This window comes from Lepisosteus oculatus, chromosome 16, assembly GCF_040954835.1.
Source record: "Lepisosteus oculatus isolate fLepOcu1 chromosome 16, fLepOcu1.hap2, whole genome shotgun sequence".
In the NCBI taxonomy this organism is placed as follows: domain Eukaryota; kingdom Metazoa; phylum Chordata; class Actinopteri; order Semionotiformes; family Lepisosteidae; genus Lepisosteus; species Lepisosteus oculatus.
This window is the reverse complement of record NC_090711.1, coordinates 9,095,355-9,118,002: the sequence shown is the minus strand read 5'-3', so window position 1 is coordinate 9,118,002 and position 22,648 is coordinate 9,095,355. Positions and strand designations below refer to the sequence as shown.

Below are 22,648 nucleotides of genomic sequence, written 5' to 3'. Positions count from 1 at the left end.
CGGAGAGAGGGCCCGGGCGCCGCTACAAGTGAACAAAATACACAGAGCTCACCGCAAAATAAGACTTTTCCAGAGAAACTGTTTGTGGTAAGGATTTGCTGTGGCACGAGATTATTTTATTTACAACCTCACTCTTACTGGATTTACCGTAACATATTGTGCATGATAGTTTCTGGGGTGTTTGTGCTGAATATACTTTAATACCGTAGGTAATAAATGCAGTAAAGAAAAATCACGTTTTTGGAGATGTTTACATTTCTTTTTATTGTTGGGCGCGAGTTTTATTCATTAATTACACTTCCTACATCAACAGAATATGTCACAGTTTATCCGCAGCTGTTGGTCGCCGACACCCGGAGTGGAGCAACAGGATTAAAACGCACAAGATCATTTTTAACCCCCTAATGCGTGAAAGCCCCGACGCCTCTAAAAACAAACTGTCCCCCTGACAACAAAATACGATTTTTAACAAAGCAGATAAAATGGTATTACTGTAGACGTTAATATTACTACAGAATTCTTGCTCTTTAAATATGCATTGTCCCAAAAAACAACAACACCGCTACGGTGCATTTAGCGTATGCCTTCGCTCACAGTTCTTCAGATCTGACGACATGGTAGTTCTGATTATATCTTCCTCCACACAAACGACCACTCTCACTTAGACTAAACAATGTTTGCATTATGGCTGTTCAGACACAGGCTCAACGTTGTTAATGTGAAATAAACACCTCATTTGATATTCCTTTACATACACTGACTCTCGAAGGCAGACTTCGGCTCCCTCTCCTGTACACCAGCTGTAGGTCACGTACGCACAACACAAATTCAGAAATACTCCTCAAATTCACACGGGGGCGATCAGGATCATTTCTGAGATTGGTCTTCCTCGGTGCAGCCGTAAGGGAGACAACCCACGGATATGAAAAACTAAAAGTGGAGGGCGATTTACTGGGGAGGAATTATTACTATCAAAACGAAAGCCGTATACTAGAAAGAAAAACAACAGCGTCGGCGTTCTTTAAAATCGCATTTTTAAACTCGTCATCGCAATTTCCTAGAGCCCCAGCTGTTAACCACAGGCAGAAGGTGGGTGTGATTTCTGCTAATCGTAACTGTCACCCCTGACATTCAAGATTGCGAGGTGCACGATGGGAAGTGTAGTTCTGACCGTTGCAGGTAATGAAAGATTATTTAGAGGTTTTGTTGATGCCCAGGTACTCATTGTTGGCTGTCGTCGTTATTTTGATCATTGGCAATGTAAATGGGCGATCCTAAGAAATGCTAAGAAAGTGTTATGGATGGCCGGTCATCATCTCGAGTATTTCGTAAGGACATCATTTCCCAGGAAGCACACTGTATTAAACAGCTGTGTGTAGAGACAGCCGTGGTAAACAAAACCCACATCAATGGATCACAAGTGTTATGGACTAAAACTGACGAAGCACTTCTTCATCTTTATCTCGCCTGCTAATTGACGAAAAAAAAGTAAACCATTCTTCCGAAAATACGGGATTTTTTTTCCAATATCGTTAAACGCATTTTTTGTTCTAGGTTAGGCTTGTTGAATAAACAGTTTTCGCGGGGTAATTGTTTTGGATGTGTGCTTTGAAACAGTTGAATGTGGACGCGGAGGAGCCGTCGGAAAGCTAATTTCGGAACGAAGAGATCCGATTTGAAATTGGATTTAGGCTGACACTAAATGATAGCGTGGAGAAAAACAAACTGACCCAGTTGCACGCTTTATAGGGTAAACACTGCCGCAATTAATAATATATCGCGTTTTCTTACAGCGCGTACCCCATCATCAAAAACCATGCTTAATTTCTTTCGTAGCATAGGGCCTGGATTATGTTCGCCTGGGACTATAAGCGAGCTTCTATGGCGAAGCCCATCACTAGTCCTCTGGTGAATTGTGACTGTATGGTACTGACGCAGTCCTGGGTCAGCGATGAGCCCCGTCTTGCAAGAACGACCAGGCACAACCGCCCTCAAGAAGGGATCTTCCAAAGACAGAATAAGGACTAAAGCGTCCGGAAATATTGGACAAGTGACCAGGTCAGTTCCGAAATGCACTGTTATTTGCAGCTGAAGGAGCTCAGTTCCCCCTTTTTTTTATCATCAGCGATGACTAATTTCCTCGCTTTCAATGGCAAGCTCACTGTTTTACCAGAATTTTGTTGATGTAGCACTTGTGCCTTTGTAGCCCCCAAACCCAAATCTGGTCTTGTTTGTTTGACAGCTCCAAGAAAGGGAAGGCCATTCTGAGCCTCAGAGCCCAGAAGAAGTCCGGCGCACAGCCCAAGCACGGATCCCCTCGCCAGAGCAAGGAACTTCCCCAGGCCGCAGAGCGAGTAAGTCAGGGGCAGATCGTATCCCTTCTGGACAGGAAACTGACCCCAAGGTGACGTGGGGTTTTAATGTTAGAGGCACTTTAAAGCATCAACACTCTATATTCTTCAGCCAAAGCATCTCACTTCCGTAATAAGGCAGTGGCGTATCTGTCAGATGCTTGAACTTGTAATTCTGGGTAGTTGGTTGTTTTGGGGCAGTTCGGTCTTTTATAAGGCCGTCAAGATATAAAGCAAAGTATCCAAAAAAGTATCGGAGGCAAAGATGGACCTGATGGCTTCTTCTCATTTGTAACCTTTCTTATGTATGCTAATATGTGCCTCGTATTTGAAACCACTTTGTGCACACATGTACATTCGTTTGGATCTAGATGTCTGAAAATGTATGTTTTTTATCTTAGATCATGGGCTGCACAATCGGGCAGCGCAGACAAAAAAAGCTTTTATTTGTGATTATTGTCAGAATGGAAGAAATGACTTGTTTTTTTTTCTAGGGATCTCAGCGAAAAGGGTGCAGGACCAAATCTGGAAGTCTCTCCGTAACTGAGAGTACAACTCTGTCTCCTTCTCCAGATACAGCCCGGTGAGCGTCCGCTCCAAATCCTAAAATTCAACCTCATAACATAGCCATGACATTGTCAGTGATTCAGAACGAGGCAACAAAATGACGGTTCGAGTACGTGAAGCAGCCATATTACATGTTAAAGAAGCAGACTTGTGTGAATATACCTCTTTTAATCCAATAGAAATATTGCTCTCTGCCTCGTGACGGTTTTGCCAACAATACCCTTAAGCATGTTGGAACATTTCTGAAGTTAAATGTGTGCTGCACAACCTGTACTTATTTGCTCCTAGATCGCATTACATTAGCCATTACAGTGACTAGTGAGCAGGAAGGGCCGCATCACGTCACAATTCACACAGACTCTCCCTCTCGCCCATGGCAAGACTAGCATTTTGTAACAACAATGGCGACTCTACAATACTTTCACAAAGTATTCTCAATTCAAAATCTGTAAAAAAAACTCTGTACCGCCAATTAATTTACGATGTTACCGAGGTCTGAGACACTGGGACTGCTGCAGTTTTCCTGTAAGAGTCTGAACAGCACACCAAGGCGCTGTAGGTAAACATTCCATGTTAATTTAAAATGAACCGAAAATATTTTGAAACCTTGTAGAGCTTAGTGATACTTTCAGAGCCTTTGGTATTTGTTACCATGTTGCCTGCCATGCGCGAATGGGGGTGTTACTTGTTAGATGATAGGTCTGAGGACTGTTTTTTCAGGATATCGGGGAAAGAAGACGGGAAACCATTACTCTCCCCGCTGGCAGAAGGGAGCTGGAGGGAGAAGGTCCTGCCGGGGTCCCGCAGTGGGAGTGAGACCGATGTAGGCTCCTTGGGTTCGGGGAAGAGCAGGCCCCTGCTGTCTCTGCCCCTCGTGCCCCCTCAGGAGAAGCGGTGTCCCGAGCTGGGCACAGGCCAGCCCCCCAGCCTGGAGACGCTAAAGCTGTACGCGGGAGAGGAAGATGACGGCGACAACGCCAGCGATCTCTCCGACTCGGAGAGGCTCCCAGTGCTTCCTTCCCCCTGCACCCCCCCGCAGCTCCACCTTCGGGCCGAGGTCGTCGATCCCAGTGACCTGCACCCCTATTTCCCCGGTGCCCGAGGAGGGGGCTCCCCTGGTTACAGCTACCCAGACTTCCTGCCTCCTCCCTTCAGTTCCTGGAGCCTGCGCCAGCTGGCGCTGTTTCTCAACACGGAGGGGAAGGGGGCCCCGCGCCCGAAGCCCGTGGGGCAGCTGGAGAGGTACCTGGAGAGGCTGCTGCAGCTGGAGTGGCTGCAGATCCAAACCGTGCAGGCGGAAGGTAGCAAGTCCCCCTCTCTCGTGTCGGCCGCCCGCCCCCGGCCTCACACAGCCCCTCCGGCGCACCTCAGCTCCCCCAAGAGCCTCCGCCAGTGCCAGCGTGCCTTTCCCTTGGCCTTCCTGTCCTGCCTGGGGAATCCCTCGGCCCCTCAGCTCTCCCGGCCGGCCTGTCCTCACTGCCGGGTCCACTACCCTTTCTGTAACGGCGCCTGCCGCGCCTACGCCTACCAGCGCCACTCCCGGCTCAGCCCCTTGCTGGAGCGGCGAGCCGGAGCCTGCGGGCCCCAGAGGAGGAGCAGCAGCGAGAGCCGGGTGGCCTCCTCGGACCCCCGACCAGGGGCTCAGGGCCAAAAGCCTGAGAGCCCCTCGCCCGGAGCCGGCCACCTGAAGCGCATGCAGGCGGCCGGTAACATCCGCAATCCGCTGCCAGTTCCAGCTTCGGGCATCAAGCCCCCGGCTGCACCCAGGGGAGGCTGCGCCCCGTCTGCAGCCCGGAGCAGCAGTCAGAAAAGTCCCGTGGGGGGGAAGAGTTTGCTGGCGGAGAGGGGCGCCTCCAGTAGGAGCCTGCGTGAGGTCAGCCCGCTGAGGAGGGGTGGGAATGAGAGGCAGCGGGCCCTGACAGGGGTTTTGAGTCAAGAGACAAAGCAAGATTCCGTCTTGACAGAAAAAGACCCTTCTCCTGTCTCCAAGGGCCCATCTGCTGCCAGGTCTAATGGAAGAGTAAAACATGTTCAGTTCATGACCAAGTGACTGCACCCACCTGTACAGCACACCTTCCTGTCCCTAATTTGAAGACAGTATTATTGATTTAGGTCTTATGACGTGCAATGCAGTACTGCACCTGTTTGCAATATCTTGCTATTGATAACATTAGTAAACCAGCGCAGAATTTAAGCTAAAGTGTTGTATTTTACATATGTTAATGAGACATTTGTAGGAAGAATTACTATACACATCTTGCATGAAGTGATAAGATTCTAAAGAAGGGAAATTGTCAAAGAATAAGCTAAAAATGCAAGCTGAATTGCTTTGTTCTAAAATCTGAAAGGTTGTAAGAAGAATGTCTGCTGATCACTAGGAAAGGCAAGATTAGGTTTTTGCAGTATTTATCAATAGCAGACTATATTGGAGCAAGTCTAGCTCGGTCTTGGTGTTTGTATTATTTTCACAATTAATTCTTATTGTAGTAATGTATCCACTTACAATTTGATATTTATGTTAATTCTTTTTTTTTTAGCCTAGTGACGTTATGCAGTGTTGTATTCAATTCAGTCCACTACTTCTCTTGATCATTGTATTTGCTGTCTTTTCATGTGGTCAAATCAAGTACTTTTGAAGTGAGTATGATCTTTTTGTTGAAAGGAAATAGGTATTGATGTTTGTGGTTTGATATGCTTAAAAATATATATTTTTGTGTGTTCATTAATCCAATCCATATATTTTTATTTGTATACTACTGAAAGGCTGACTCTTCCCTTTCTGTTGAGTGTTTACCAGATTTACAGTTTTCGTAGAATTATATGAAATATATTTTTTGTTCCGTGAAAGATGTTTCGGAAGTACAGTATTTCTAGACAGTCATATTAAGCAAAATGGTATATACTCTTTTTTATTTAATGTATTAATTTAAAAATAATGATAGAATAGAAGGATACCCTATTCATGTATTAGTAGCGTTGATGTTCTGTTTATAAAATACACAGGGCAGTTACTCATATCAGTTATCAAAAATGCACTTAAGCTATTATCAAATGTTTTATTGATATGAAGAAATCAGGAAGATCGTTAATACAACATTTCAATGCAATACTCGAAAATATTGTGAAAAATGTATGTACTTTGATTCATGTAGGTAAAAAAGGCTGTACATTTATTTGCATTTATGGTCAACATGTCTGTTTTTATTGGAACACTGAAATTTTATTTTGCACTGAAAATGTTTTTTCGTTCATTTGAAAAGTCCACAATAAAAAGCATGGAATAGTGTACTAATTTATACAATTGTAAGGTATGCAATACATTACGATAACAGTTAATACAGTTAGTACAAGAACTTATATTTGTAGACTTGCATTTGTTCAGGTACTGTATGAACAGAGGAATCAGGGATGAACAGAAATATCAAATCTGTGTTTTACCTCAAACGTACGTTGATTGTATTGCATAATATTTCCAAATGATGCATTTCCCTTTGGTCATATGAGATGCAACAGTTTGTAAAGCATGAAAAATAAATATTTCTGTTTCCTAACTTGTATTGCACTGCTTTGGAAAAGATAAGTCGTGATATTTTTAAAGACAATTATTAAAATGCAGAACATTGGAAGTGTATCGTTGTTTTTTTTTTATTTGGGGGGGAATAGCATCAAATTGAAAATAAATGTGAGTTTGATTATATTAAGTGCTGTGGATTGTGTGCCAAATATCTGGGCGAGACTGAACAGGTAGATGATGTGTAGGAAATGCATAATTTGTACTGCTTCCTGGTTTGTTTCAACTGTGCAAAAACAAGTGGCAATACAAGGTGACTTTCAGAGATTGTTTTCACAATTTTACAACTTACAACAAATTTCATAATTACTGTTCAGTTCTGTTCAGTGTCTAAACACATAATCCCCTGCTCCCACTGTGACAGGACAGCTATCTTCCTTGGCTTATTTGGTTTAGAGGGCACAGTGTTCTCAAGAAGCTGTGTGAATAACTGTATGTTGTAAGAATGCTGTTTGAATGCTGTCTGTTAAGTTGTTTACCTGAGCAGACACCTCTGTAAGTAGGTATTAGACTCTGTCATCCTACTGTAATATTGATCACTCTGGTGCCCCAGTGTGAATTTTGGAAATTCATTTAATCTAAAATTATTGTGCTTTCTTATAAATAAGGAATTGACACTGATTACATAATGCTTTCTTAAGGAATTCACTGACAATGAAACAACATAAAGACGAACAAATCGAAGTTGTGACAAATCAAGTGTCTTTACACTCTCATCTGTGGATTATAAAATATTTAAATATATGGAATATTTAGTTAACTGTACATATAAAATCTAGGCAGATTTGATTGCTTGAACTGCGGTCCTATTTAGAGTTTGCATACTGTCAGTATCATTGTATTCCTTTACCCACGCTTGTTTAGTGTCATTTGCAGAACCAATTAACGTATTTCTCATCAGCACTTATTTTCATTTGTGAGTTATGTAATTTTAACATTTTCCCCTTCTTCCGCTTTCTTAAGTGAAGTCTTGTAGTTATTGGAACATCTATCAGCATATACAAGTCAAACTTCCCTGTGTTTAAATCGGAATAATTTGATACGTGTAGCATTAAAAAACGAGTTAAAAGCGCTAATGAAAAAAGAGCTTTGGGAGGCTGGCAATGATCAAACTTCCGGGTGACAGCAATCACTTCCGGAATATTATGGCAACATGGATGAAACTCAGAGGATTTTACAGTATTTGACTGAAGTAGAAGAGGCGGCAGAGGATGTTTTAGCTGATAAACAACAGGTGAAACAATAAGCAGTGTGCATGTAGTTAGTTTATATTTAGTGATCACATGCAGTTTTAATTGTGTCGGTATGAACGCTTTGTTTTAACAAGCATGCGTTCCTTCTTTTAAGAAATATTTTCGTATATAGTTAGAAATTAAAAAAAAAGTAAAAAAGGATAATTACATGACATCCGAATGACCAATTCATTACTCGTAAATTCTCCAGTTCAGTGGGAACGTCAAAATATATGTTATTGAATGGAAAAGGTATCGGGGAAAATAGAGTAGCTCTGCAGTATTTGTTACTATATAGACACCCTGTGCGGATGTAATATTGTTATTTTATTTGGCAGATTGTGGATCTTGACATCAAACGAAATAGGAATAGAGAGGCACTCGCTGCCCTACACAGAGACCGAGAGCAAGCAGGTACTGTACTGTACATTTGATTTCTGAAGCCGAATTCCAAATTGTTTCATTAAAGTTATTCTAAAATAACTCCTGTTGTTACAGATAAAGTGAAAGTTTGTTTCGGGAACATGTTCATAAAGTTACCTAGAGCAAGGACCCAGGAGATGATTCAAAAAGGTGAGAAACAAGTGTTTTTATTTTAAATCCCAGAATCTGAAATGCCAACTCAATGCTGTAAAGCTTATTAGACCGCCTTATTTCAAAATACACTGCTTCTTTACAAACTCCTGTTTCTTTTTCAGATTTCTTTATATTTATATGTTTCTTCTTTTTAGACCAGGAGCAGCTTGACAAAGAAATAACTGAACTCAGAAAACGTTTGAAGGCAAGAGTAAATCGCCTCAATGAATTACAAGGTAAGATGTTCATTACTGCTATGCGTCTTTTTAATGTAATGGTTTTATTAATATTTGATCCAGTATTAAGAAAAAAGATAGATCCATTTTAATATAACGTGAAGTAGAGTTTGACTGGTTTATAAACTTATGTGATGCTGAAGAATCCAAGGTCTTCACGTCCTGGAGCAACTAGTGACATTTGGGTTTTGTTCCAACTTTGGTAGTTATTGAACTGTCATAGTTATACATTTGGAACTTTTCTTAGTCGTTTATAGTTGATAATTCAAACCATGCACTACATTAGAAGTACATTTAACTATGTAACACCTCAGAGCCTGGTTGGCGGTAGTATGATTATGCATCTACAGTATTTAAACAAGCAATGTCAGAGCTTTTATATCGGAGGGCATTAATTCCCACATAAATTGAGTTTAAAACCCATTTTAAGCAAAGACTAATGGAAAATATTTTTTTTCTAATGCTGTAAAAAAGTATGAAATCCCATTTGTGCTGCTTATTCTTTTAATTGCTTTGTTTCCCTTGAGTAGTGAATTTTTTTAGCTGGGCATTAGATATGAGTTGAGAGAAGATCCTATTATGTTTTAGAATAACACGCAATGATGTAGCCCATGGTGGCATTATTTTATGTTTGATGTGTGCATTTCTGACTTTCTCTTATTTTTTCCTTGCTTTTTTGTTAGGAAAGCCAGAGTTAACTGGATACAACCTCTCTCCCTTATCCAAGGAGGAACTGAGAGCTATAGGCAGGGTCCTGGAAAAGTGAGCTTTCTGTCCAGGGTTTGCTGTCATATTAAACTATAGATTTACAGAAGAAGGCTGTTGCCTGGCTTGGACTGAAAAGTAACAGTTTTGTTTTAAAGTTGACAGCGCTGGGCTTTCACAGCTGGATTCACTCTGAGTGGTGGGTGAAATATCTTTCACTTTTTGTAAGATGACGTGATCTAAATCCTAGGTGCCTGTGAATGTTAGTCTTAGGTCCATCCATAGCGAAAATAAAAGGAGTGTCACTTTAACTTTGACATGCTGCAACATGTGACTATGGGTATTTCAAGAAGTGAGTTTACAAATAAAGTTTATTTTCGTGTAAAAGAAAAATTTAAAATGTTTATTTACGAAATTACTTAACAACTGTTTACACCATTTACACTGTGGGTTGAAGTAACAAATACTAAAAATGTTTATAAATAGCTAACCACAGATCAAATAAAAGGGCAGGAACAAATAGTATTTCACTGGAGATCAATAATGTCTTAAGAAGGAAATACTGTATACTTGCTTCACACTTTACATTCCCCTACTAAAATACATGTAGCTCACGGGGATATAGATGGGTTTGATTTTTTCAGCCCAGATGTTCTGTCAGGTGTGAGGAAGTTCCTGGAATCTGTGCAGGTCAGGTCTGTGTAGCTGGCCTGTGATCTCTCATATTGACTTCTGTCCTGGAAGAGGTTTCAGGAGCTTCCGGAGCTGCTGTTTCCTGTCATTGACACAGCCTGCTGCCCCAGAAAGATGGAGATAGAGATGCACCAGCCAGGATAAACATGAGATGCGAGGAACAGGAACCCAAAATATGGTTAAAAAATCTTGTTCCATGACCTCGCAGTGCAGAAAGGGAAGCATCATATCCAAAGCAGCTTTTGAACTGCTGTTCTAATTTTATTCAAAGTGAGAAAGCCCAGTTGTAGTGCTTAATACAAATATGTATTTTACCATAACCATAACAAAAATGTTACATGATGCTAATGATTTTAAAACGAGATACCAAAGCTAAGAAGTGCAGTTCAGTTATACCGGTCGTACCTAAGTGAGTGTTGGCAGAGAAGCAGGAGCTGCCCAGGGCCTCCAGGTTGACATCCTCTCTGTATACAGGACCATCATTCCACATGAGGTCAAAGCCTCCGACCCGCTTCTCCTTCCCACTGAGCCTGAGAGCAGAGGTGCACAGGAAGGGAGAACTTTTCATTTCATGTTTTTTTTAAACTGTCCATCACAGAATAGGAAGCCTCTATAGATAAATAACAATTTAATTACCTAAATAATGTCAGGGTTATGTAAGCAGACAATCTGCCGTTAACGAATGAGAAAGGATTCGTCAGTCCTTGATGGAAGCTTGCATCTCTGGATATGTGTTTTTCAATGAAAAGAACACTTCTAACATCAAAACTGCAATATAAATACATATAAATTCTATATTCTTCTGTAGAGGGTTATCATTATCTAAATGATTATATCCTTTATTGTTGAGAGGGGTATATACAGTATACAGGAACTATTTCCAGAAAACATATTGTAAATGTATTCAAGGTCCACACATTTAACCACAAGATGTATATCTTATGTAAGTAAGACGTGAGTTTTCCATGATACAGTGATTTACTTCATTTTTGATATTGCTAAAATGTCCACTTGTTTATGGGCAGTTGTTTTTTTTTTTTCCAACTTGCTTTTGGTATCTTGTTTTAGCCTCAGGCTAAAAGTGGAGTTACCAGGTTTCGAAAGAGACAGCACAGACCCACCTGCCCTCCATGTCTACAACATGCAGCGTGTCTTTCAGGAGATGACATTTCATGTCATAGTCCTCCTGACTGCTGGCTGTGAGGGATGGAGAGGCGTTCACTTCTATCAGCCACCTGGGTAGGAAACCAGTGAAGACATTATCCCAATTTAAATGGTGTTAGTGTGTTGCATGGACTTGCAACTGGATGATTGCAAGTACTGTAGGGCTTGCATTCTTAAGCAAGGTACTTTTTGCAGTTTTTTCCCATAAAATACTCAGTTTTATAAAGGGGAACTACTTAGTACTAAGGGAAACTACCGAGTACTCTGGATTGGATCTGTGCACTAACTCGAATCAGCTCCAACGAGCTTAAGATAGCGCTGTTCAAACACGGAGCCAACCAAATCATAAAACAGACTGGACACTGCTAACTGGACCATTGGAATAAGAAAACCATCACACAAACCGGAGTGGTATTGGGCCCTAAACAAAAACTGCAGAGACTTAAATCCAGCAGCTTTAAATGAGTGTCCTGCTCCCTTTCTTTATAATAAATAACAGCCACAGTACATCTATAGCTGCTGAAGAAACTGGTCTTACGGCTTAAGATTGTGGTCCAGCAAAATGTCGTAGCCATACAGCTCGAAGCAGTGCTTGTCGTTGATGATGACCTTCTGCACGCTCTGCAGACTGCGCACGAAGATGGTGTCGATGTCCCTGAACAGCGCCTCGACTGTCTCCGAGCCGTGGCGGGCCGTCAGGTAGCGCCGCAGCTGCTGCATCTGCCACTTGCAGCCCTGCGGAGGGGGAGGAGAGGTAAAGTGTCAGCATGGCACGCAGCTGCAATTGGCAAAGCCATTAATACGCCCAAAGAAGGCTCCACAGCTGAAATGTGTTTCTTTTCTTCTCTTGTCAGCGTGGAATAATCCTTTACTTGTTCCTTTGCAGCCTTGGCATGCTGACGCAGCTACCTACTTGAACTTCACCTACTTCAATGGTTTCCCCCAACCATTTCAACAAAAGCATTTTTTTTTTTACTTTGACTGCAGTGCTTTCAGCATATGCAGTCATAGCTTGCTCTGAATCTCTGTGCACTAACTCATATTAACTCCAACCAGCTTCAGGGTAGCGCTGCTCAAACACCGAGCCAACTAAATTATTAAAACAGACTGGACACACCTAACTGAATCACTGGAATGAGGTGTTGGCAACATGTAAATATTATGTCATACGTAACTCAATATTTTCCGTTTGGGTTTTTGCATATAAAATTGCAGATGAAAGGCTGAAGGCTGAAACTGGGTTTGCCCAAAGTGGGTAATCTGTATTTACCTTTTCAGGGTCATAATCCGGAGCTGTTTTCTGTACTGCAACGTTTGTGAGATGGACATCTGCACAGGGTTAAGGTGAGGAAAGGATATCATTGAGAAGTAGAGAGCAGGATATAAAAGAAAACTGGACGTCCCATTAGAAATTAAGCAACTGAAATGCAAAATCTATGCTGGTGTGAATGTAAATGTAAAAGCTTTGTAATCCCAACCTTGCAGTCTAGCAACAGTAGTGGATTCAATTTTTTGGCACAGATAGAATTAATTGCATTGTCCTATCTCGTGACTAACAGAAAGGATACACTGATCATCGATACTGTTGAGAGAGAAGCGAGTGTTGGAGAAGCGAGCAAAGCCATCTCGGTAGAGCCAGGCCTTTAGAGGGACGTACTGAAAGAGAAACAGAAATACTCTTTCAGACCTTTGAAATTATTAATCCCAGTGTTCTGGTGTTTAAAAGGCCTTTTAGCAATATAGAGACACCATGGATGATCTTGTATCATACGCCAGCTTAGAAAGATAATTAAACTTTCAGGAGAGGCAAAGAACGATGATTGTTGAGTATGCACAGTGCTCCTAGAAATACAGATAAGATCTATCACTAAGGAAATGTATTATTGCAGAACGGGGACAAACTACTGTTAAATTAATATAGAACACCAAAAGAAAAGGCAGTAGGCAAGTCTCAGTTCAGCAATTGGTAGATGGCGTGATTAATGGTCCTGGTCCATCTGTTAACACAAGATTATGTGTAGCGATTGTAAGGTGAAACACTTAATTTGGCCAGGATAGAAAAGTTTTTAATGTACCATCATAGGACATACTTACTGATGTTACCAGCACATAAACTCTCAAGTCAAACTTCCTACCTGTAAATGACAAAAATAAAGCAAACTTGAAGATTCAAGTTATAATATTTTAGATCTAGTCTCTTTATATTGAAACAGATTAAGTAAAATAATGTTTAAACCTAGGTGTGATTGCAAAATAGTAAGCTACCACACAATGCAACTGATTTGAGGTGACATTCACTTAAGTATCACTTCAACAACATCCCTATAAATAAAGCTAAAATACAAAATTAATGCTAAGTCTGATTCGTTAAAGAAGATATATCTAAATTTTAATTCGGCATATGAATAATAAACAATCATTTATTAAATCTACACAAATGTAACCATGACAATGCAGGCCTCACCACTGATGAGGTAGGGATTTTCGATGTACCGCTGGGCCACATAGTTCTCCACCTGTGCTTCATCCTTCTGTTCCTCTGACCGGTTACCATCCTGCAAAAAGAGTAGCAGGCTGCAGTATTTAGTTTCAGCTGTGTTCCCTGGAGTGGAGTGTAAATGCAATAGGCAGGTGGGTGATAATGGATGTTGTAATGTAAATGCTTCTCTTTGTCACAGCTTTCATATGAAAAGTGTGCATACAATTTGTACATCAATAACATTAGCTGGATGAGGTTCATCTTATCGTGCTATTTTGGGGACTGTGTAGTTTAAAATATCACATAGTGCCTAAACATGCCCTGTGTTGTAAAGGACGTATGCTAACATCTAATTGACCTCATTATTAGTTTATCATTTAATTATTATTGTGATTAAAAAAACAGAGAAAACATTTGATTAATTAATTCTGTATACAGTAGATTAGGAATACCTTCTTCCAGTCCATAATATCCTTGAGTTTGCGGAACAGAAAGATCCCTTTTCCCTGTGACCTGGCAACCTGCAATGTGTAGAGCACAAAGATAATACAAATTCAAGTGCATCCTTATACGCTATTATCCAGTCATGGGCTCATCCCAGCATCTATAGCCCTTTGCTTTACTGCTAGTTAACATGTATAATAGCTTTTCCTCACTCCTCCATACTCTTTGTTCCCTCTTTGAGCAGCATAGGGATATGCAAGGATTTTTGACTTCACAATAAAGGTACATGCAGCAACGGTAAAGCCAGTATTTATGAACTAGCATCTACCCACTGCAGTACTCCAATATTGACTACAGTATTCCCTGATGAAATAAACCAGCAAGCCTATTTAATCCTGATTATAAGTTCACTGTGAATTTATATCACTTGGTAACTGAATGTGACTGGTTTAACAAGCCACATATACAGTATATATGGCTTGATCTGGGAAGATACTGTGAATGGCTGTCATGAGTCTCAGCCCCAGTCTCACTGGCTTCATGATCCATGTGCTGCCCGGGCTTCGCTTGAACTCCTCGACGAAGAGGTGGTACTCGCTGGGCAGCTCGAAAGTGCGAGGGAAGAAGTCACACTTGGCCGCCTCCAGCCTGCCAGCCTCTCGCTCCAGCGTCTTGCGGTACCTCTTCAGGTTCTTCACCATCAGGTTCTTCCGGGTTAGCTGCCACACCGATAAGAAGACAGCTGGTAAAACCCCACAGCAGATACAGATCCCTCCAGAGACACGCCAGGGGTCTTTTCACATTCCAGAGCTTAAAACTTAAAAGACTACCCAAAGTAGGCGGTTTTTATTTTTCAACAGTTGCACTGATTTTGTCCCCCCAACATATTTGAAATAAAATGCTATACCACATGCAATACCATGCACAGTTTTGTAAAACCTTGCCATTTTCTACATCAAATACAGTAGCTGGTTTGGAATATTAATGTAACAAAAGGTTATCTACAAATAAGAAAATAACTTCTCTTGAGCTTTAATTTTGTTGTATTATGTTGAGGTACCCTTCATAAGACCACTTCATCTCAACTTTCTTGCAGACGCTGCCACTCAGGTTTAGAACTCCCAATGAAATTCACATCAGGAATTAGTCATTGCAGTTTTTAATGTATGCTTGATTTGTCTGTAATGATGGAGAACTCTGGAATAAGGACTTCAGTATTTGTAACCAAAGGAACCAGTATTGGATTATTGTTTTAGAACATTTTATTACTTTCAGACAGTTTCTGAGGAATATATAAAAAGAGAGCTCCAAGTGAATATACTCCTAACAATACAGGATATTAGTATTCAGTGAGTTACTTTTCGTGAATCATGTATGGCATACGCATATGTAAGTTTCAGAACTTAAAACCAGCTCATTGACCTGAATTATATGTCTGTTACTGTAGTTTATGGTTTGACAGTGCTATACATACAGAATGTACTATTCTTAGAAGCAGTACAATTCTGAGAATTATTATAGTTATTATAGTTATAACAGTTCTACAAATCTGCAGAAAATTGGCCTTCGAAAGGTCTTCAGTTCATCACGTCCACCTATGTGATGAACTGAAGAGACCATTGCAGTGTTGAACAAAATCCCAAAAATCAAGCTCAGCTCAGAAAAACCCACAGGTTAAACTGCAGCAGGGCTTCAGTTTTTCAGTACAATCAAACAACTCTGAGCACATTAGTGAGACACTTTGAAGTGCGAATGAAAGGCTAAGAACAAGTTGTAGAAAAAGAGCCAACAGATATAATTTCTACTTAATGCGCTACACACGGCACCATTATTATAATTCCAATGAAACACCTTTCCACACTGGTTAAGTTAAAGGGAGCCACAAGGAAGCACAATTATGGAAAAGTACACTAAAGAAGTGTGATAATAAAGCTGTTATAAAGTGGATGTTTTTTAGAAAGAATGTATAATAATTATTTGTGTCTTTAGTAGCAATCACCAACGTCCAATTAAATTGTGTAAGTCATAAGTAATGAAATATAGGATGAATATTATTTGAATATTAGAATGATTTTTTGTAAGAAATGTATTTTTAAGACCATACAGACTGATAAACCAGAACCAAAATGTTTCTAGTTTTGCATTAAATGTGTAAGCAGGAATACATACTGTATCTATTTAAAAATGTTGCCCAAGAGACAAATTTTAACTATGAAAGGTTTTTACCACTAGAGGGTAGTATTTAAGTAAATTTATTCCTGTACACTGGAGTGTTTTTGCACCACAAGAAAAAAGCAAAATGACAGAAGAACAAAATATTAGCTTCAACCAGCCCATTTTCAATTCATGTACGACTTGTGTTTCTCAGGAATTTTGATTTTGAGCCTTTGGAGCTGTATACAGTATCTGTTCATATAAATGTATAAAATATACCAAAGAAATACAGTATATACTATATATATCTTCTTCAGACACCTGAAGAAGGCTCCACTAGGCTACCCTAATACATAGAAGCAAATATATACGGTATTAATAAAAATGTATTTTAATAAAAAAATATTTTAAATTAAATTTCATTTTCTCTACGGGATAACACTTTATACTACAAAGTTTTATTCAGTGAAGTGTTACCTTCACGTTGCTAGTGTCGTAATTAGTCATTAAAAACAATGCGATTAGCGATTAGAATTGTCTCATTCATACAGAAAATAGTAGTTTTGAATGGAAGGTTTTAAAGTTTTAAATTTTCTGTACCTTTAGTATGACTACTGTGCATAATCTCTACTTCAGGAAGGACTGCTGAAAAATGTAATTTTTTAATTATAGTCTTCCTGGATTCAAATGGAAAGAAATATATATAGATAATATACAAATATTGAATATTGATAATAATTTTCATTGACCTCTGGTGACATCTGCAGTACACACGGGATACTGTAGCTATCACTACTGTGTTAGCATTAGCTTGCCGTCACTTACCTCATAGTGGTTACGAAAGTGACATATCCGTACATGTTCTTCCATGTAGATGTGGTCAAAGTTCTCCCTGAGCCACCCGACATCACACCAGTAAAAATCCCACTCTCCATCACTGCCATCGACAACACACATGTTCATCATCAGGCTTGCCGAGTATTCACCAAGACAGAGAAGAGAAAAAAATAGTTTTGCCATGTTTTGCCAGTCAGGCCCTCCGAGAGCTCAGACGAGGCCCGGGCCATTTCACATTGGTGAGGCCCCCCTCATTGTTTGGGCAAGGGGATAAAAAATATTGTAATGTAAAGAATGGCATGATGGGAAGATTAAGGCAGACATTTTGAAACTCCTAAAGAAGGGTAGATTCAGCACTGAAAGGGCGAAACTGTTTTTCACTGCCGTGGACTTTACCCAGGAATCATGGTATATGGTAAAAGTTCCAAATCCGACTCGAGTCGAGAAACACAGCCAGAGGGTTCATGTGGCGGACCCTTGGCTGAGGTGAGACCCCCCTGTGATATGAGGCCTGGGCCAAATGGTCCTGCTGGCCCGCCCTCTCGCAGGGCCTGCTGACAGTGCATCCGAATAGCATCACACTCACTCCTTCACGTCCACCCAGCCTGGCCTCTGCCGAAGAACATCGAGAATGGTGTTGGTCAGGGCGCACTTGTACCGCACACAGTTTCGAGTTTCCCTGAGGACAGAGAATTCCCCTTAAGGCATTTTTACATACTTGCATTCCGGGCACAAGAAAAGCATTTTTAATTTAATTTTAATTTTTTGAGGGACACTGTTATGCAATTATAATACAATTAGTGTAATCAGTGCATTTTTTTACCAACCCTTTTTTTAAAATGTTTTGATAAAATTATTGATACGATCCTTTAATTCTAACATTGATTGAGCTCATATTGCTATTTGTTTTGTTTTATTTAAAGTGACTTACTGCATTTAACATGTTGATATTTATTGTAATAGCTTATTGTAATATCTCTGCTTCAATCTGGGTTACTTCCTTAGATAAGGAAAAACATTCAGATTACAAAAATGGTGCTTACTGGAAGTGCTTATTCATTAACATTGACTCTTAAAACTGTTCAGATTTCTTAAAGTGCTCAAAATTGTACACATTTAAATTTGGTGTAAATACAGTACCAGTAGCAGCAGTTACTAATTCCCTGTAGTGTTGGGAGTAATACATAATTACTATTTTGAATCAAATAATTATTTTTAAACAAAGTATTTTGTTGATTCTAAAATGCCATGGTTAATATGAGAAACACTCATTTAAGAAAATGATAAATACTAATAAATATAAGGTTATGTTATAAATGTTTAAAATACATCCTCTGTTGTGATTGTGATTTCACTACAATTCACTAATGTAACCATGAATAGACAACCAAAATTGGGTGTGTTTTTATCTGGAAGATGTCTTAATTTGTACACTCTCCTACTGCTGCAAACATAGCAGAGGTCAATCCTTTCCCACTCTCAGATGAGTTTGTGTTGTAGGCTGACCTGTACAGAGTTTTAAAGTTACTTACCACTCTCTTCTCTTCTGATAGCTGTAAGGACCTTTATTTCCAGAGGTCTAGGGTAAATAATGATGAAGATTATTTGCTTCTCTTTACAATATATATACGGAGCAAATCGTACCAAGATCAATACTTCAAAAGATACAATTCTCAATTTAGTGCACAAATGAAGTACTGTAGATGCTAAGCTAACACTTCATACACTACATGTCGTTAGCCCATTGGAGAAACAATAGTGATATTTAAACTGCCCTTAACTCCGTGTATAATATTTTTTTAGATAAAACACACAAAGGGAAAATACTGAAAATAAATAAATAAAACAAATGTTCGCATACCTTACTTTTGAACATTGCACACTTATTTCTTATTTCTTTTATTGCAGTCTTTTTGTGCTTCAGTCCTCTATTCACGCCACCATGCTGTATAAATCCGTAACCATAGCGACGAAAAGGCGAAGACGAAAATACATAACTACAGCTCCAGATAGAGTATTTCCATTGGTTGTATCGCAGGCTTTATGTCCAACAGAGCTATCCGTACATTCATTTTCTTACATAGTTTGAGGAAACGTCGAAGTACTTGTCTCAGGAAGGATATGTTTTTTTTTACAATAAAAAAGTTTAATTGAGTACGTTTAGAAGTGCAATAAAGAAAGTACTCCATTGCATGATACGTATTTGTGGTATTATTATGAAAACAGTAAAGCAAACGGATTGCTGATATACTGGATCATTTCTAAGGTCCTCAATCAGAAATGTCTCAATCATTATTTAAAAATCCCGTCTTGCAAACATGTTGATATGGCCAGCCTCAGGGAATGGAGCAGAGGACGAAGCAGAGGTTGTGTTGATAGTGCAACGTTTTAAATCAAAGTTAAGGTCTTGTAATGAATTAAATACCTACAATCTGAAACTGAAATGTCCCACGTACTTGCTTCGAAGGTGGGATTTTGTACCACCCAGTTGTCAGGTTTTGCATTTGTACTTTGTCATGCATTGTATAGGATTTTCCTCATGTGAACTATGAGTAAGTCGAGGTACATTTGTCGCTTCCGAGTTGTTTGTATCACTTGCAAACTGTTCTAAACCCGCCACGGATTCCGTGACTGTAGTATTCAGTTGTGTATCACTGTATAATTTTGAATCGTCTTCAAAGCCATGCAGATGAAACGCAATAATCGGTATCTACCGTAAAATGCCATAGATTGATGTCAATTAAATCATTATAGGTATATTAATCTAAATGTTGATCGTACTTGTAGACAATAATAATAATCTTTATAATGATTTACAACACACAACAGAAGTTGTAAAACACCGGTTTTGTGATGGTCCTACATCTGTTTTTGTAAATATGTATTTTTTTTAAAGTTCGTCGTAACTCCTATTTCCAGTACGACAGTACGACCCTTTGTCACGTTGAGGTAGTTCGGGGCTGCCACAGGGCATGAGGGTGAAGATTTTTCACTGTTGATTTTGTGATTCTGCCCCTAGGTGGCATTAGTATTCCACTAAAGTTAACGTGAAGTGCTTCATATCAAGAACGAGGGAAAAAAGGTTAGTTTTATGGCACTGGTTTTTAAGTTGTTTAGAACAACATCAATATCCATCTCCTTTTATCATAGGTTTCGAAATATGTCTGTAAAATGCATAGTAATAAAATACTTTAAACGGATGTATTTGGCACTTGCCTCACTCCAAAAAAAACATGAACTTTGAACTTAGAGAAGAGTATTTGTCAAGTCTCGTATCTTTTCACAGATGGCCAGAGGGATACTGTCAGTCATCCTGCAGCACAGTTTCCAGTTCCAGTACACAGTGCTCTGAGCAGTATCCTTCAAATCTGGCAGTCCAGTTTATTCTTTCTATGGGATTGAGGTCACTTGCAGATTTGTGACATCCTGCCTTGTGGTGTGTTAGATTAATGGGCCCTCTCCAGAAAACGCACCCAATGTCAGTTCAATCTTGCATTTGCGATGCCAATGACAGAAATCAAAGGCTGTGAGGTCCACGCTGTGAGATGTCGACTGACACCAGCTCCACAATGAGCGGTAAAGACAGGGAAGACCTGATCAAAGCATTCTTCAGCCTGCTACTCTACCCAGAATCTCCCATCAAAAGCAAGCAGCTGGTCGCAGGACTCCTCATTTCTGCGCTCTGCTTTATGTCCCGTTTTTCATGGCCTTAGAACCTCCACATCTCAAACATCACATTGCTTATACGCGAGGGATTTTGTGCTTGTCCCGCCTGTCGTGAAATCCTTGTTCGTAGTTTCCTCTCCTTAGGGGACACATTTCAAGAAACACTGATGTCAAACATCTACTGGTTACATGGAGTCAGACATTTGCTTTGTCTTTCTGTTGGACTCAGTTTTGGACTTTTGTGAAGCCCCTGATCTTTCATACAGTTTTGTCTGCATTTGAATCTCTGAGCTCTGAAGTCTCTTCCATCTTACAGATCAGGGGTGGCCAGCAGGGGTTCTGGAGTACCATCATTCAGTAGGGCTGCAGTTTCCCATTCCTAACTGAAATGATTTAGTATACTAAATGGCTGAGAATTGTCATGGGGCCCTTCCCAAATTGATGATTTACAATGAGAGCAGTATTCAGACTGTTGATATATTGATCACAGTGGTGCAACTGAGCAGTGCAGGTCAGGTGTGCATCTTGGAGTACATGGGAGCAGTGTTTAACTGTATTTAAATCACATTTTCCTCAGGTGGATCCCTATCATGTTTGGACTTTAAGGGCTAAATAGACTTCTAGCAGTAGAAGTCTGTGGTTTATGCTGTGCTTCTGCAACAGAAGAAATGGGCTTTGCTTAGAAACCCTACCTGCCTGCGAATACCTTGTCCCTAGATGGAAAATTACTAAATTTAAATTTAAATAAAATATATATTTATTATAATATATTTTATATAGGACCAGTTTGCTTTGTAGGACGTTTTACCAAGCAGGTAACAACTTGGTGTGGGAATAAAAACTATAAAAACTATCTCTCTATCCAGTGAGTGTTAAAATTGAACCTGCTATTAGTGCTGATGTATTAATTTAGTCAGTGAAGCAGTTCCTAGGTCACAAGCAGTTTTAATTTTGTGAATAAACTGGTGATCTCACAGGCAGTGTAGTTGTGATGAAGCCCATTTCTCCATGTGTGGTATTGGCCTTCTTTGGAAATATTAACATAATCGATAATCACACTTTTTAATCTAGAACAGTTGGTGTTATAGGCACACTTCACCAGCAGATGATGATGCATTGTGTGCATAAAAACGATTGCAGTAACTTGTGATGTGCCAATTTGTGATGCGTCAGTTTGAAGCCAATTTGTGTGTTGATGAAATCTGCTAAAATTCTTAGCAATCTTTACAGCAGTTTCCAAGAAGGAGGCAGTTTAAATCTTGAGATCAAAATGGTGATAAGGCCAACATTTGGCCTCTGGAATGCCAGCGTCCATATATTAAATGCATGCTTCGACTGTAAATGTGCTATTTACCAAATTTGTGTTATGATACACCTATGGACAATGAACAGAAAGAACAATTCTCACATTTTGGCGCTTGTTCATCTCGTTGGCAAACTATCACCTTGTTTTCCAGCAGTGCGAAGGGGTTGCTGACTTAGTGTGAGTGTCAAAATTATCCTAGGGCCTGAGGTGTCATCCTTGAAAGTATAAAATCCTTTCCTGGAGCCTTCCATGTATCCAAGCCTGATATTAATAAATGTTATGTGAATGCATGTTTTTTCTTTCCTTTGTTTTTTTATATACTGTATTACTGTGTTACTGCTAGAAGTCGGTGAAAGACAAGTTTCACAAAGCAGTCGATATCTTTTGGTGCACAGATCCTAAGGTGTCTGGACGTGCTTAGATGGAGCACATTCCTCTTATTATTACAGTAGCCTACGGGAGGGATTTGACAAAATACAATAAGCGGAATGTTAGTATGAGTTTGAGCTGCTTTTAAAACCAAGTTGCCGGAACACTTCTGTACACAATAAGAGATTAAAAAAAAAGTCAACAATACAGTTTGACTTAAATGCTAAACATGTGTAGCCACCATCATCAATGAAGTAACCTGATTTCAGACGGTTGTGTATTTGTGTCTGACTCATAG

General features: G+C 39.8%; 3 protein-coding genes across 11 annotated transcripts; 2 read left to right on the top strand and 1 right to left on the bottom strand.

Moving 5' to 3' along the window:
• Nucleotide 1: 1 nt before the first annotated feature.
• fam217ba (family with sequence similarity 217 member Ba) lies at nucleotides 2–6,544 on the top strand. 5 transcript variants are annotated; one of them, XM_015364910.2, is made up of 5 exons: nucleotides 2–87; nucleotides 1,837–2,058; nucleotides 2,243–2,354; nucleotides 2,846–2,934; nucleotides 3,639–6,544. In XM_015364910.2, the coding sequence occupies exons 2-5, from the start codon at nucleotides 1,952–1,954 to the stop codon at nucleotides 4,966–4,968; spliced, it is 1,638 nt and encodes a 545-aa protein (XP_015220396.2). In that variant the 5' UTR covers nucleotides 2–87; nucleotides 1,837–1,951; the 3' UTR covers nucleotides 4,969–6,544. The 5 variants fall into 5 exon arrangements, with proteins under 5 accessions (XP_015220396.2, XP_015220395.2, XP_015220398.2 ...); XM_015364909.2 differs by lacking the exon at nucleotides 2–87 and adding an exon at nucleotides 999–1,089; XM_015364912.2 differs by lacking the exon at nucleotides 2–87 and adding an exon at nucleotides 1,001–1,089 and having other exon boundaries at nucleotides 1,842–2,058.
• A 1,059-nt stretch (nucleotides 6,545–7,603) lies between these two features.
• pdrg1 (p53 and DNA-damage regulated 1) lies at nucleotides 7,604–9,555 on the top strand. Its single transcript, XM_006639501.3, has 5 exons — nucleotides 7,604–7,723; nucleotides 8,060–8,135; nucleotides 8,220–8,294; nucleotides 8,453–8,533; nucleotides 9,217–9,555. The coding sequence occupies exons 1-5, from the start codon at nucleotides 7,643–7,645 to the stop codon at nucleotides 9,297–9,299; spliced, it is 396 nt and encodes a 131-aa protein (XP_006639564.1). The 5' UTR covers nucleotides 7,604–7,642; the 3' UTR covers nucleotides 9,300–9,555.
• A 109-nt stretch (nucleotides 9,556–9,664) lies between these two features.
• ttll9 (tubulin tyrosine ligase-like family, member 9) lies at nucleotides 9,665–18,987 on the bottom strand. 5 transcript variants are annotated; one of them, XM_015364740.2, is made up of 14 exons: nucleotides 18,871–18,987; nucleotides 18,542–18,588; nucleotides 17,596–17,688; nucleotides 16,998–17,109; nucleotides 14,552–14,737; nucleotides 14,027–14,095; nucleotides 13,560–13,650; nucleotides 13,190–13,230; nucleotides 12,664–12,751; nucleotides 12,366–12,424; nucleotides 11,634–11,830; nucleotides 11,053–11,166; nucleotides 10,337–10,461; nucleotides 9,665–10,032 (listed from the first exon to the last, which is right to left on the bottom strand). In XM_015364740.2, the coding sequence occupies exons 1-14, from the start codon at nucleotides 18,883–18,885 to the stop codon at nucleotides 9,959–9,961; spliced, it is 1,311 nt and encodes a 436-aa protein (XP_015220226.2). In that variant the 5' UTR covers nucleotides 18,886–18,987; the 3' UTR covers nucleotides 9,665–9,958. The 5 variants fall into 5 exon arrangements, with proteins under 5 accessions (XP_015220226.2, XP_015220224.2, XP_015220228.2 ...); XM_015364738.2 differs by having other exon boundaries at nucleotides 16,998–17,142; nucleotides 18,871–18,985; XM_015364742.2 differs by having other exon boundaries at nucleotides 16,998–17,142; nucleotides 18,876–18,979.
• Between the last annotated feature and the right edge of the window lie 3,661 nt (nucleotides 18,988–22,648).